This window comes from Saimiri boliviensis, chromosome 14 (genome assembly GCF_048565385.1).
Source record: "Saimiri boliviensis isolate mSaiBol1 chromosome 14, mSaiBol1.pri, whole genome shotgun sequence".
In the NCBI taxonomy this organism is placed as follows: Eukaryota; Metazoa; Chordata; class Mammalia; order Primates; family Cebidae; genus Saimiri; species Saimiri boliviensis.
Window position 1 is genome coordinate 26110613 of NC_133462.1, and position 16657 is coordinate 26127269.

At 42.9% G+C, this 16657-nt stretch overlaps 1 protein-coding gene across 1 annotated transcript in view; it reads left to right on the forward strand.

The window, feature by feature from the left end:
• Positions 1-14047, forward strand: part of LOC120362689 (uncharacterized) — a 48894-nt gene extending 34847 nt beyond the window's left edge. Inside the window, exon 3 of the mRNA XM_074385691.1 lies at positions 13598-14047. Within this exon, the coding sequence (XP_074241792.1) occupies positions 13598-14047 (450 nt within the window). The remainder of the gene's footprint in view (positions 1-13597) is intronic.
• Positions 14048-16657: the final 2610 nt, after the last annotated feature.

Consider the following 16657-nt stretch of genomic DNA (forward strand, 5'->3'; position numbering starts at 1 on the left):
TCTGAAAAAAGGCAGCAGCATATCAGGAACTTATAAATAAAGCCTCACCATCCCAGGACAGAGCACCTGGGGAAAAAAGCAGTTTTGAGTTCTGCTGCAGCAGACTTAAACATACCTGCCCAGCAGCTCTGAACAGAATACCAGAGCTCACAGCTCAGCACCTGAGCTTCTATAAGGGACAGAGTGTCTCCTCAAGCAGCTCCCTGACCCCTGTATATCCAAAGAGTCACCTCATAAAGGAGAGCTCAGGCTGACATCTGGCGGGTATCTTTCTGGGATGAAGATAATAGAAGAAGAAACTAGCAGCAACCCTTACTGTTCTGCAGCAGCTGCAGGTGATCCCCAGGCAAGCAGGGTCTGGAGTGGACCTCCAGCAGTCCTACAGCAGAGGGGCCTGACTGTTAGAAGGAAAACTAAAAAACAGAAGTAAATAACTTGATCATCAACAAAAAGGGTGTCCACTCAGACCCCATCCAAAAGTCACCACCTACAAAGATAAATCCACAAACATGGGAAGAAATCAGTGCAAAAAGGATGAAAACATGCAAAATCAGAATTCCTCTCCTCTAAGGGATAGCAACTCATCACCAGCAAAGGAACAAAGCTGGATGGAGAATGAGTCTGATGAATTGTCAGAAACAGCCTTCAGAAGGTGGGTAATAACAAACTCCTCTGAGCTAAAAGAACATGTTCTAACCCAATGCAAAGAAACTGGGAACATTGAAAAAAGGTTTGACAAAATGCCAATGAGAATAAACTGCTTAGAGAAGAATATAAATGACTTAATGGAGCTGAAAAACACAACATGAGAACTTCATGAAGCATACACAAGATTCAATAGCCAAATTGACAAAGCAGAAGAAAGGATATCAGAGATTGAAGATCAACTCAATAAAATAAAATGAGAAGACAAGATTAGAGAAAAAAGAGTGAAAAGAAATGAACAAAGCTTCCAAGAAATATGGGACTATGTGAAAAGACCTAATCTACGTTTGATAGATGTACCTGAATGTGACAGAGAGAATGAATTCAAGCTGGAAAATATTCTTCGGTATATTATCCAAGAGAACTTCCCCAACCTAGTAAGGTAGGCCAACATGCAGGTCCAGGAAATACAGATAACACTACAAAGATATTCCTCAAGAAGAGCAACCCCAAGGCACATAATCATCAGATTCACCAGGGTTGAAATGAAGGAAAAAATGCTAAGGCAGCCAGAGAGAAAGGTCAGGTTACCCATAAAGGGAAGCCCATAAGACTCACAGCAGATCTCTCAGCAGAAACCTTACAAGCCAGAAGACAGTGGGAGCCAATATTCAACATCCTTACAGGAAAAAACTTCCAACCTAGAATTTCATATCCAACCAAACTAAGTTTCACAAGTGAAGGAGAAATAAAATCCTTTATTAACAAGCAGTTGCTCAGAGATGTTGTCACCACCAGCCCTGCTTTACAAGAGCTCCTGAAAGAAGCACTAAACATGGAAAGGAACAACCAGTACCAGCCACTCCAAAAGCATACCAAATGGTAAAAAGCATCAACACGATGAAGAAACTGCATCAACTAATGGGCAAAACAACCAGCTAGCATCAAAATGGCAGGATCAAATTCACACATAACAATATTAACCTTAAATGTAAATGGGTAAATGCCCAAATCAAAAAACACAGACTGGCAAATTGGGTAAAAAGTCAAAACCCATCAGTGTGCTGTATCCAGGAAACCCATCTCACATGCAAGGACACACATAGGCTCAAAATAAAGGTGTGGAGGAAGATTTACTAAGCAAATGGAGTGGAAAAAAAAAGCAGGAGTTGCAATCCTAATCTCTGATAAAATAGACTTTAAACCAACAAAGATCAACAGAGACAAAGAAGGGCATTACATAACGGTAAAAGGATCAATGCAACAAGAAGAGCTAATGATCCTAAATGTATATGCATCCAATATAGGAGCACCCAGATACATAAAGCAATTTCTTAATGACCTACAAAGAGACTTAGACTCCCACATAATAATAGTGGGAGACTTTAACACTCCACTGTCAATATTAGACAGATCAATGAGACAGAAAATTAACAAGGATATCCAGGACGTGAAATCAGCTCTGGACCAAGCAAACCTAATACACATATACAGATCTCTCCACCCCAAATCCACAGAATATACATTCTTCTCAGCACCACATCACACCTACTCTAAAACTGACCACATAATTGGAAGCAAATCACTCCTCAGCAAATGCAAAAGAATGAAAATCCTAACAGTCCCTCAGACTACAGTGCAATCAAATTAGACCTCAGGATTAAGAAACTAACTCAGAAGTGCACAACTTCATGGAAAATGAACAACTGGCTCTTGAATGTTGACTGGATAAACAATGAAATGAAAGCAAGAATAAAGATGTTCTTCAAAGCAATGAGAACAAAGACACAATGTACCAGAATCTCTGGGATACATTTAAAGCAGTGTCTAGAGGAAAATTTATAGCAATAAACGACCACATGAGAAAGAAGGAAAGATCTGAAATCGACACCATTTCATCAAAATTGAAAGAGCTAGAGGAGCAAGATTTTAAAAAACTCAAAAGCTAGCAGAAGACAAGAAATAACCAAGAGCAGAGCAGAACTGAAGGAGATAGAGACACAAAAAGCCCTTCAAAAAATCAATAAATCCAGGAGCTGATTTTTTGAAAAGATCAACAAAATAGACCACTAGCCAGATTAATATAAAAGAAGAGAGAAGAATCAAATAGATGCAATAAAAATGATAAAGGGGATATCACCACAGATTCCACAGAAATACAAACTACCATCAGAGATTACTACAAACAACTCTATGCACACACACCAGTAAACCTTGAGGAAATGTGTAAATTCCTGGACACTTGCACCCTCCCATGCCTAAACCAGGAAGAAGTTGAAACCCTGAACAGACCAATAACAAGGGCTGAAATTGAGGCAGCAATTAATAACCTACCAACCAAAAAAAGCCCAGGTCCAGATGAGTTCACATCTGAATTCTACCAGACATACAAAGAGGAGCTGGTACCATTCCTTCTGAAATATTCTAAACAATCCAAAAAGAGGGAATTCCCTCCCAAATCATTTTACGAGACCAACATCATCCTAATACCAAAACCCGGCAGAGACTCAACAAGAAAAGAAAACTTCAGGCCAATATCCATGATGAATACAGATGCAAAAATTTTCAATAAAATACTGGCAAACCGATTGCAAAAGCACATCAAAAAGCTTATCCATCATGATCAAGTAGGTTTCATCCTGGGCATGCAAGGCTGTTTCAACATATGCAAGTCTATAAACATAATCCACCACATAAACAGAAGCAAAGACAAAAACCACATGATTATCTCAATAGACGCAGGGAAGGCCTTTGACAAAATTCAACAGCTTTTATGCTAAAACCTCTCAATAAACTAGGTATTGATGGAACGTATCTCAAAATAATAAAAGCTACTTACAACAAACCCATGGCCAGTATCATACTGAATGGGCAAAAACTAGAAGCATTCCCTTAGAAATCTGGCACTAGACAAGGATCCCCTCTCTCACCACTCCTATTCAATATAGTACTGGAAGTTCTAGCCAGAGCAGTCAGGCAAGGAAAAGAAATAAAGGGTATTAATTAGGAAAAGAGGAAGTCAAATTGTCTGTATTTGCAGACAACATGATTGCATATTTAGAAGACCCCATCGTCTCAGCCCAAAATCTCCTGAAACTGTTAAGCAACTTCAGCAAAGTCTCAGGATATAAAATCAATGTGCAGAAAACAAGCATTCCTATACACCAATAACAGACTTAAAAAGAGCCAAATCAAGAATGAACTGCCATTCACAACTGCTACAAAGAGAATAAAATACCTAGGAATACAACTAACAAAGGATGTAAAGGACCTCTTCAAGGAGAACTACAAACCACTGCTCAAGGAAATAAGAGAGGACACAAACAGATGGAAAAATATTCCATGTTCATGGTTAGGAAGAATCAATATTGTGAAAATGGCCATACTATCCAAAGTAATTTATAGATTCAACATTATCCCCATCAAGCTACCTATGACCCTCTTCACAGAACTGGAAAAAAACACCTTAAACTTCATATGGAACCAAAAGAGAGCCCACATAGCCAAGACAATTCTAAGCAAAAAGAACAAAGCTAGAGGCATCATGCTACCTGACACCAAACTACTATACTACAAAGCTACAGTAATCAAAACAGTATGGTACTGGTACCAGAACAGAGATATAGACAAATGGAACAGAACAGAGGCCTCAGAGGCAATGCCACACATCTACAACAATCTGGTATTTGACAAACCTGACAAAAACAAGCAATGGGGAAAGGATTCCCTGTTTAGTAAGTGGTGTTGGGAAAACTAGCTAGCCATGTGCAGAAAGCAGAAACTGGACCCCTTCCTTACACCTTACACAATTAACTCCAGATGGATTAAAGACTTAAACATAAGGCCTACCACCATAGAAACCCTAGAAGAAAACCTAGGCAAAACCATTCAAGACATAGGCATAGGCAAGGACTTCATGACTAAAACACTAAAAGCATTGGCAACAAAAGCCAAAATAGACAAATGGGATCTAATTAAACTCCAGAGCTTCTGTACAGCAAAAGAAACAATCATTGCAGGGCGCGGTGGCTCAAGCCTGTAATCCCAGCACTTTGGGAGACCGAGGCGGGTGGATCATGAGGTCAAGAGATCGAGACCAACCTGGTCAACATGGTGAAACCTTGTCTCTACTAAAAAATACCAAAAAATCAGCTGAGCATGGTGGCACCTGCCTGTAATCCCAGCTACTCAGGAGGCTGAGGCAGGAGAATTGCCTGAACCCAGGAGGTGGAGGTTGCGGTGAGCCGAGATCGCGACATTGCACTCCAGCCTGGGTAACAAGAGTGAAACTCTGCCTCAAAAATAAAAAATAAAAAAAATAAAAAATAAAAAAAAAAGAAACAATCATTAGAGTGAACTGGCAACCAGTAGAATGGGAAAAAAATTTTGCAATCTACCCATCTGACAAAGGGCTAATATCCAGAATCTACAAAGAACTAAAACAGATTTAGAAACAAACAAACAAACAAACCCATTGAAAAGTGGGTGAAGGACATGAAGAGACACTTTTCAAAAAAAGACATTTATGAGGCCAACAAACATGAAAAAGCGCTCATCATCACTGGTCATTAGGGAAATGCAAATCAAAACCACATTGAGATACCACTCATGCCAGTTAGAATGGCGATCATTAAAAAATCTGGAGACAACAGATGCTGGAGAGGATGTGGAGAAATAGGAACACTTTTACACTGTTGGTGGGAGTGTAAATTAGTTCAACCATTGTGGAAGACAGTGTGGCGATTCCTCAAGGACCTAGAAATAGAAATTCCATTTGACCCAGGAATCCCACTACTGGGTATATAGCCAAAGGATTATAAATTATTCTTTTATAAATACACATGCACATGTATGTTCACTACGGCACTGTTTGTAATAGCAAAGACCTGGAACCAACCCAAATGCTCATTGATGATAGACTGGACAAGGAAAATGTGGCACATATACACCATGGAATACTATGCAGCCATAAAAAAGGATGAGTTCATGTCCTTTGCAGGGACATGGATGAATCTGGAAACCATCATTCTCAGCAAACTGACACAAAACAAACACTGCATGTTCTCATCCTAGGCAGGTGTTGAACAGTGAGAACACGTGGACATAGGGAGGGGAGCATCACACACTGGGGTCTGTTGGGGAGGAATAGGGGAGGGACAGTGGGGGGTAGAGAAGTTGGGGAGGGATAACAGGGGTAGAAATACCAGATATAGGTGACGGGGTGGGATGGATGCAGCAAACCACATTACCATGTATGTACCTGTGCAACAATCTTGCATGTTTTGCACATGTACCCCAGAACCTAAAGTTCAATTTTATATATATATATATAAAGAGGAAGTGCCAAACGGTTTTTCAGAGTGGTTATGCCATTTTACATTTCACCAGCAATGTTTGAGTGATCAAGTTTCTCTGTATTCTTAGCAGAATATTGGTACTTTTATTAATTTTTATTCTAGTCATTCTGATATGTGTGTAGTAACATCCCTCCCTCCTTCCCTCCCTTCCTTCCTTCCTTCCTTCTTTCCTTCCTTCTTTCCTTCCTTCATTTGAGATGGAATCTTGCTGTGTCACCCAGGCTGAAATGTAGTGGCACGATCTCCGCTCACTGCAACCTTCACCTCCAAGGTTCAAGTGCTTCTCCTGCCTCAGCCTCCCAAGTAGCTGGGATTACAGGCGTGCACCACAATGCCCAGCTATTTTTTGTTTGTTTGTTTTTTGTATTTTTAGTAGAGATGTGTTTTGCCTTGTTGGCCAGGTTGGTCACGAACTCCTGACCTCAAGTGATCTGCCAGCCTCGGCCCCCTGAAGTGCTGGGATTACAAACGTGAGCCCTCATGTGGTTTCATTTGTCATTTTCTTACAGTTAATGAAGTTGACCATTTTTTCATATACTTATTTGGCATCGTTATATCCTCTGCAGTGAAATGTCTATGCTTTTTGACTGTTTTGTCTTTCATTGTTAGTTGTTTTCAGAGTGTTTTGAGTGCTTATAAAGCACTATACTTTAGATAGGTGTCTTTGAGGGTCACCTCTCTGGCTTGTCTGAACTCCACGTCTCCCATCCCTATGTGAGTTGTGGTCATGGTTTAACTCTTGGCCCAGCCCATGGAGTTTCACCCTAGTAACATGTTGCTCAGTATCCAGAATCAGACTAGAGTGAAACCGTCTAAAGATTTCTCAAGCTCCTTTTGAAATCAGCTCTTTCTCCTGATACTTCTTTTTAAAAATTCCAGCTGCCCCTGTCTCTCCAAACTCTGGTCTCTCTTTCCCGAACTCGCTGAGAAGCTGTCTTCTGCTCAAATTTCCTCTTCCAGTTCTGTGGTCCAGAGGCACCTGCAGGCAGAAGGCCAGGGGGATAACAAGACACAACTTTTGTCTTCTCTTAGGGATCATAGTCCTGCCATGACCATTGTTTAAAAACTGCTCTTTTCTTTTCTTTTCTTTTTTCTGGTTTTCTAGTTGCTTATGGTGGGAAGGTAGATTTAGCTTCAGTTCCTCATTATTGCTAGAGACTGACACACTGACCTACGTTCTCTCCATAGGCCTGATGAAAACAAACACTGGGCCCAGCAGGGTGGGTGGTGCCTGGGTCTTGGACTGAGAGGACGGATCATTAGGCACTGGCACTTCTCTTTTCTTCTTAACCTTCTTAAGAATTTTCAGTTGTATCCTAGACTAGTTTCCTACGATACATACATCCAGACATACGGAATTAAACACTTGACCTGCTTGTACAGACTTACAAAAACTAGAATATGAACATTAGTTTGATGTGATGTGTACATACAAATTTTATATATAGTCCTTTACAAAGTGTGCAAGATTTATTTTATTTTGAAAGTTTAAGCTGCCCTCTAGTGGAAAATACAGGCCAAGATGTGAGCCTGTATTTTCTTTGGTTTTATTTTCAGCATGGGGACTCTCAGATACTCTAATCAGTAGCAGTGAGCTAGTATCTCTTCTCTCCCTGAAGCCGATGGGTGTTGTGGAGTAGCTTCCTTTTTTATGGAAGGTGCTCAGGCTCACCCTGGGCCCACGTGGAGCTCCATACAGCTGCAGATAGAGAGAGAGCCTTACCCCAGTGGGACTCCTCCTGCAATCAGGAGCTCTCTCTCCTTTTCCCTGCTGTTCAGAATTTGCACTGTCTGTCTGGCACATATCTGCTCTCTGAAATTCATTCACATGAATGTCTAATAATGACTTACGGTAGTACCTATCTCTCAGGGAATCAAAGCCCTTAACTATGCTGTTAGTTACCACCCGAAAGGCTGTTCCCGTTCTTAGGGAAGCTATTGAGATGATTTGCAGGCAGAGGAGGGTCTCCAATTCAATCAGCCTTCACTGACCCTGACTTGGGTAACGATGTCAATGTTGAATCTGCTTCCTGGAGGCATCTGGGCAGAAGCATCCGGCATGGCCCCAGCCCTGGCTACTGGACTCTAAACCCAAGTTATTCAGCTAATAACATTGTGTTATTATATTACATATAAAAAGAACTGTTGGCAAACCTCTATCTGAATGCCCCACTAGGGATTAGAAACCATTGTGGTGATGAAAAGAGAATGTGAAGGAAGGAAGGAAGGAAGGAAGGAAGGAAGGAAGGAAGGAAGGAAGAAAGAAGGGAGGGAGGGAGGGAGGGCGGGCAGGAATAATGAAGATGGCAGATGGTAATAATGAAGATGGCAGATGAGAGGCTTTCTGCATGCCACAGCCACATGGAAATAGAACAACAGTGTTTAAAGATCAACACTGTAAACTTTCACAGGGAGACAAGAATTCACCAGATTAGTGAAGGACACACCAGACTCTGGGGAGGGAAAGATGCACAAGCAGCTTCCATGACAGTGACTGATCAGTGAATAAAGCCCTTGCCTGCAAGGGCAGCAGCCTATCTCCCTCTGGGTCTCACCCTTCTGTTAGGGGTCTGCGAAACCCAGGCGAAGACAGGGCACCCCTTTTTTTCCCAAGCCCTGGAGCTAACTTGGGGGAGGCTGAGAGAGGGAGGGAGGGAAGACACTGGGAAAAGCTGCTGGCATTTTCCCAGACGTGAGACTGAGAGGATGACACCATTTTTAATCTGGGTTTATATCAGGGCAGTCACTGTGTGGTAACCTGGCAATAGTGGCTGCTGCAGACATTTTAGCCTCAGACCAGAGAGTGGAGCATTTGCTGTAGAGCCGGGGAAGGGCCCTCACAGCCAGAATTGAGTGGTGAGTTCGGAGAGCACTCCAGGAGCAGGCAGTGAAATTAGACTCATTTGTTGCAAGGCTGCAGCAGGAGAAGAAGTGCTGAAGATGAGGTTTCTACTCAGCAGTAGGACTTGCAGCCAAGGACAGCTTTGTGATCTGGAACCAGTCAGTGTATGCCCTTGCTGGGTGTCCCAGCTTGCTCCCTTGATCAGCTGGTGAAGTGTGACCCACCAACTGTGAGGAGTGGAAGGGAGGCATCCCCCAAGCACTGGAGACCTAACCCTTGTTGAGGACTGCCTTAAAGGGAAGTAAGAACACAGCCTGTCAAAGCTTCCCTTGGAGTGCAGGGCCAACCACTGGAGGGGCAATGCCAAAGTCTACAAACAAACTTGGAGAGGAGATCATCTAAGTGCCCCTGTCTCTCCCCAGTGCAGTGTTGTGGATGCAGCCACACATCTTCTTGTTGGGTCCCGGGAAGCGTGGGCCGAAAGAGACACTTTTCGAGCTTTTCAAGGGCCTCTACTTTTGCTGAAGAACAGCAGTTCTAGGGGAGGGTCCTCTTGTGTTTCTCTGTTGCCTCCCCTTCTGCTGAGGATGACCACAGGCAGAGTGAGACCCTCCTGCTGGCTCTTACTCTGAAGTGCCATTGACTTGACTGCAGTCTGAATTATAGCACCAAACAAAAACACATTGCTACACCGAGCAGTTTCCAAGAAAGTTACCAAGCAGTTTCCAAGAAAGATATGAATCTGTCTGCAGCCAAGGAACCCAGGCCCTCTGAAGACCCTGAGACATATAGCTGGTTGATCACACACAACATAAACCACAGTCAACTCCTCAAAGGAAAAAAGAAAAAAAAAATCAAAATGCCCCATCCAAATGATAACACATTTGAAACATAAAGCATCAACTTTCTCAGATGAGAAGAAATCAGCAAAAGCATTTCAGTAATACAAAAAGCCAAAGTGTTTTGTCACCTTCAAAGGATCTTAATAGCTCCCGAGGAATGGATTCTAATCAGAAAGAAATGTCTGAAATGACAGAAATAGAATTCAGAGTATGGGTGGCAAAGAAACTCAACAAGATCTAAGAGAAAGTTGAAATACAGCACAAAGGAAACAGAAAAATGATTCAGGATTTGAAAGACAACATAGTTATGAAATAATCAAATGGAACTTCTGGAATTGACATTTTTAAAAATCTGCTATGGGAATATCAAAACACATTGGAAACCTTAGCAACAGAATAGACCAAGCAGATGAAAGAATCTCAGAGTTCAAAGATTGGTTCTTAGAATCAACCCAGACACAAATGAAGAAAAAAATTTTTAATGAACAAAGTTTTTTGAGAAACATGAGATTATGTAAAGCAATAAAAATCTATGACATATTAGTAGTACTTTTGAGAGAGAAAAAGAGAAAGTAAGCAACCTGCAAAATGTATTTGAGAATGTGATTCAGGAAAGTTTTTCTAACCTTCCTATAGAGGTCAATATGCAGATATAAGAAATCCAGAGAACTCCTGCAAGATACTACATAAGACACCTATCTCCAAGGCTCATAGTCAGCAGACTATTGAAGGTCAGTGTGAAAGAAAAAATCATAAAGTCAGCTAAAGAAAAGGGTCATATTAACTATAAGGGGGAACCCAGCAGATGAATAGCAAAAACCTTACAAGCTGGAAGAGATTGAGGCCCATAATTAGCATCCTTTTTATTTTATTTTATTTTTAATTGCATTTTAGGTTTTGAGGTACATGTGAAGAACATGCAAGATTGTTGCATAGATTCACACATGGCAGCATGATTTTCTGCCTTCCTCCCCATCACCTATATCTGGCATTTCTCCCCATGCTATGTCTCCCCAACTCCCCACACCCTGCTGTCCCTCCCCTGTTTCCCCTCGACACACCCCAGTGTGTGATGCTCCCCTCCCTGTGTCCATGTGTTCTCATTGTTCAACACCCGCCTATGAGTGAGAACATGTGGTGTTTGATTTTCTGCTCTTGTGTCAGTTATTTAGCATACTTAAAGAAAAGAAATGCCAGCTAATAATTTTATATGCTGACAAACTAAGCTTCATAAAGAAGAAATAAAGTATTTCCCAGACAAGCATAGTATATACATTATATATATATATATATATATATATATATATAGTTTACATATAGTAATATATATATAATAGTATACATATATCTTATAGTATATATACTACATACAGTATAGTATATATACAATTATAGTATATACAGTATAATTGAGATGGCCACTAAGTGATATTGGGGCCCAGAAACTGATACCCCAAACCACCGTGCTTTGTCATGGTGAACTCAAGAAGCAGCCTAAAGTCTCTCTTACCTCCACTGTCCCATGTCCCAATCCTCTGTCTCTCACAAAGCACAGATGAAGTTGTTTTCTGAAGTTCCTTTTTCTGTCTAAAGTCTGACCCACCAAAGATGGAAACAATTACCTTGGATTTCTAATTTTCATTCACTGAATTTATATTGCCGGAAGAAAGACTGGAGTTTTTTAATACCCCTGGACAGATTTTTGTCATAAATAATTGTCTGCTCTGTGTGCTCAAGAGACTTTGTCCCAGGTCCTTGTATGTTCTTTAAGCCCAATGAATTCTTCCCCCGCCAAAATTTGCTACCCCTAATCATCCACAGTTCCTCATCTCCCTTTGCCCCAAGAAGAAGGGTGTACAATCATCTCTACCCCACTGTGTGGTGCGGTCATCCTGTATGTTGTCCCCAGCCCTGTGCATATGAATACATTTTTTATGCCTTTTTCTCTGATTCATCTGCCTTTTGTTGGTTGATTTTCAGCAAGCCTTCAAGGGTGAAGGAGAAGTTTTCTGTGGGCCTTGGCAGTGACTACCAGATGGGGAGCATATACAGTGTGGGCACTTCCAGACAGGAATGAGTCTTGCTACTGAGAAGAGCTTGTAATTTGAAACTGGTATTTATTTCTGGCATTTTTCATTTAATCCTTTCAGACCACAGTTGACCCAGGTACTGTAGTCAGAGAATCAGAATGGAGATGGAGGGAGAGGACACAGAGTGTAAAGGAGGAAAGAGCAGAGGGGTGGGTGGTCAGCCAGGTCAGTGCTGTGGGGTGGAAGCTGAGGGCCTCAGGACGGACTGCCGGCCTTCAGGAGAGGGAGGCACTATACTGAAAAGTTTGGGGCTACAAAGAAGGAAAGCAAGAGGGCAGTTTCTCATGGTTGAAGCTGGGGTTTGGGAAGTTTTTTAGGGGGAGCACAGATATTTGTGAGCCCATGTGTAAACAGAGTGTAAGGACCCAGTGGTGATAGAAAGAGTAATGATGTAAGAAAAATGGAACAGCAGTCAAGTGACGTCCACCTTTGGGCAAGTAGAAGGTTGTGATAGGCAGGGGAAGAGATTGAAAAGGAGGAAGAAGAAAACCTTTTCTTTACGATATGGAGGGGCAAGGAAAGAAAATTCCCAAGAAATGTGTGCTTCTAACAGGTCTCCACTTAGGGAGAGACTCTAAAAGTCTCCGATATGATCTGAACAAGTAGTGACTATGTGTTGACACAGGTTTGGAAATGAGAAGGGCTGTGTCTAGCAAATGTATCCCATGTAATCAATAATTTCCCCTTAATGGAGTTTGCAATAGCATAGATATTTTGTCTTAAGCTGTTGCCTCCTATTTCTTTCCAATAATTTTCTAGAAGAACTGATTTGAGTAATATCTTCATGGTTGAAGAAATATTTGGTAATTGAACGGGAAGAGAGCTGTGTTGTCTCCAGTGATGATGAAAATAGGTGAGGAGAAATGCTGCCACTTGTGAGGTTATGGGCAGGAGGGTTAAAGAGGAAAATTATGAAAAAGCTACCTTAGTCCTCAAGGTCTGTTGTTAGTCCTGATTTTATTGTTTTCTGTGTTTTCACCTTATGGTGCTCAATAAATATTTGTTCAGTGAACAAATAAATGTAAGGTCAGACTCTGCACACAAGAGTTAAAGAAATCTTGTTTCCTGGCAAAGCTAGCTGAATTAAGTGCAGGTTTCCTCAATCACCTCTCCTGGCTCCATTTTACTTCAGCTGTAGGGGATCTGAGAGACTGTAGCCCAGGTTTCCCTTCAAAGCAGGAAGTGGAAATGTTTCCCTACGACAAGGCTTCACGGGGTGTCCTGCACAGGCTCCTGGCCTCCTGTGGACTCATCCGGCTGGTGTTCTGGTGACCTGGGCTATCTCAGGCTGCTCTCATCAGCTTGGCAGTGCTGGCAGAGGCACTAAAGGGTTTCTTCTGGAGTCTGGCTGGCTTCACCTCCTAGCTCTGCCTAGATTGAAGTCACTTCACTGCTCGTTGATTCCATTAGTTCTCCGTAAAATGGGTATATACTAGTTCCTCTCTCATGGGATGGTTCTTGAAGACTAAACAAGATAATTCAGGTAAAGCATGCAGGAGAGTGTCTTGCACACACTACTCAGTAAATGTTAGCCATTATTTACGCTACAGCTGCCTTTGATCAATAATTTTAAAAAGTACTAAATTTGACATTCTTTGAAAATACACTCTGCGTGCGTGTGTGTTTTGAATGAGAAGAGAGAGACTGATTTTGGTGATGGAAGTTTGAGGCCATGGGGCCAGCATCCTGGGACAGGTGAGGCGCCTGCGAGGTGAAATGACTTGCCCAAGGCAGTGCCCCCTAGGAATAACCGAAGCCGGACTAAACGCCGCGTCTTCTGACTTTCAATCCAGTTTCATCTCTTCTCTCCCTCATTTCCAGCCATGGCTTGTTCGTTTTTCAAAAATCATCCCCAATGATGTCCCAGTTCAACTTCGCCCTAGTTCGTCCAGCGCAGCCCCGCGCCGGAGCTTGAGCGAGAGCAGCATTCCGCCAGCCAGGAGGGGCGGCGGGGCTCTCCCGGGTCCGAGCTCGGCCGCCCGTCCAATCAGAGGCGCCGCGGCGGCGCGTCACTGTCCCGGCGACCGTCCGCGGGAATTTGAAGTGCCTAACCGGGCCGCTGGGAGGCGAAGGCTTGAGGCTGCGCGCACCTGGGCGGCCGAGGAGGCGCCAGCGCCCGAGAGGAAGGTGAGCGCCCTCCGGGCCGGGCCAGGAGCCGCCTCCGAGCGAGGCCCGGGCGTCGGGATCCTCGGGGAACGGCCTGGCCGGGGCGTAATGACCCGGCGGGTCTGGATGGCGGGGGCGGCCGTGCACAGCCCGTATCCCTCTTAGGACGTCAGGGTCCGGAGGGACCCGGGGCAGGGCTCCCCTCTCAGCTTCCCGGAGACAGCAGGGAGCCGGGATGCGCCAGGGGTTCCCCACCTGGGTGGGATTCAAGGAACTGCCGCGAGCTGTGGAGCGAGGGCTCCCTTTTCCAGCTGCATCTGTGCGGAGATCCGAGCCATTCGCTCTCCGGAAGAAGAGGGCCGCCCTGGGCCTACGCAGCTGTCCTGAGCGCCCAGGGCAGGGCGGCCCCGAGTCGGGCGAGCAGCCTGCGGACGGGGGTCCAGAAATGGAACCGGGTCCCCTCGTTCTCGGTCCTTTCTGCCTCCTCACTGGTCAGGGAGGTTCCTTTAAAAAAAAAAAAAAAACCCTACACTTTAAACTGGGTCACGTTTTTACTTTAACACGTTTAGTCGTATTGTGTAGTGGAAAGAGGCCCGGCGAGGTGAGAAGGCCTAAGTGTGACTTTAATTCCACCGCTGTGTTTCCAACTGGCAGAAGTCGCCCGTCCGCAGTTTTCCCATCTGAAGACGGAGCTAGTGGCTGTCCTTGTGGTGAAGACGCAGTGAAACAACGTGCAAAGGGGAATATTTTTTAAGTGGCTGTAAAGAAAGAAAATTCTAAATAATATAGGTGGAAAATAACAAAGCAGAACTGAGAGAAAAAGAGGAGCGGGGTGGTTGCCGGGGGCTGCAAGTGAGAGAGACGGGGAGATGTGGGTCAAAGGGTGCAAAGTTGATCAAGTTCTGGGGATCTAGTGTGCAGCCTGGTGATGGTAGTTAATGACGCTACTGTGTACTTGAAATTTGCCGAGAGTAAATCAGGTGTTCTCAGCACACACACGAATGCAAAAATGTTAATTTGCTTTACCGTGGCAGCCATTTCATAATGTATATCTAAACATCACGTCGTACACCTTAGATTATACAGTGTTTTCATTTGTCAGTTATACCTCAGTAAAGCTGGAAAAAACAAAATAGCTGTAAAGAGTGGTGCTGAAGTCAAGTATATTTGTTTAACAAATATTCTTATATATGTATATATACACACACTGTGTAATTGGCACTGTAGTAAATAATTAACAAAATGTATTTATTTCTCTTAATTTAGTTGAAGTAGGCATACTATTTTTATCTTCTCTTTATAGGCAAGAGAACTGAGGCACAGAGAGATTGTCCCGCAGCCAGTAAGGTGCTGATGCCCTCTAAGGTGCATGCGTGTCAGTGTTTATGAACAGCACATGCTTTGGTCATCTCATCTGTGGGATCAGGTAATTCTGGGGGCGTGAGTCGGGGCAAAGAAATGGAAGGAAGGAGAAAAGGAAAGGGGAAAATAAAAGGCAATGAGGGAAGAAAGACTGCTGCTAATTACAGTCCCAGACACCTTCCTTGAAACCACCTTCGGAAACTACTCTGCCAGTCTAAATGCTACACTCAGCATTGCTGATTTAGTAGTCATTTCGTTTTTTAAAAACATCTTATTACACAGAATTAGATATGCCACTGGCTGAATCATGCCTTGTGAAACATAATTACATACAGCCCAAACCTAATGTGATTTGCATTTTCTGATCTTTTCCTTAGACACAGTCATTGAAATTAATGAGGAGGAACCCAGTAGTCTTAGTGAAGTAAACCTTATGCATTATTAAGAATCTCTCATCCCTGTTTGAGGAGCCATTGGCAGGCTGATATTGTAGAAAATAAAGGGAGGCTTCAACCCTTTAGAGAGGGAGTCTAGGAAATTAGCTCTCTTAATGCTGCTTTATGGAAGTGTTTGGGAGGAAAAAAAAAGTAACTGAGATGCTAGTAAAGTTAAAAAAAAAAAAAAAAAAAAAGTAAAGATCCCTAGAAGAACTTAGGTGGTTTCCACTGGATTAAAAAGCAATCTCACTTCTCTGCCTTCCCCCAAATCCCCACATAACAACAAAAACCTGCCTTGTGAAAGATCTTAAGCTCTTAGTGTTTTTAAGTAGAACTTGGATTTTGAGATATTTTCAGGTTTGGAAAGCCAGTTTCTTCTGACAATGATACAGATAAGTAGAAAATTCATACTCAAATCCTTGTTGGTTTGGAATCTCAAGCAAGGAGGTGGAGACAGAAACCCTTGACGAGCACTGGAAGTATCTGGGATACTCTTGCCTGTTTATTATTACTATTATTTTTGACTTTTTAGGTTTCTTTCAAAATGGAGATTCACACAGTGATTGTAACTGTCGTGATAAGCCAGGTTCTAGTTTATGTAGTTTTATTCCGGAAGGAAAAAAAGCCAGTTTGCCTAGAATTTTCCAAACAAATCAACTTTTGCTCTGTGAGTAATCCAGGGCCTATCAAGACTACATTTTAGGTGAGTAGGTTCTCTTGCGTTTCTTTTCTGCTTTTTTTTTTTTTTTTCTTTCTTTTTTGGTGATAGAGTCTTGATCTGTCATACAGGCTATAGGGCAGTGGCACGATCTTGGCTCACTGCAGCCTCTGCTCTCGGCTCAAGCCCTCTTCCCACCTCAGCCTCTTGAGCAGCTGGGACTACAGGTGTGCACCACCACACCTGGCTAATTTTTGTATTTTTTTTCCCTAGAGAGAGGGTTTTGCCGTGTTGCCCAGGCTGATCTCGAACTCCTGA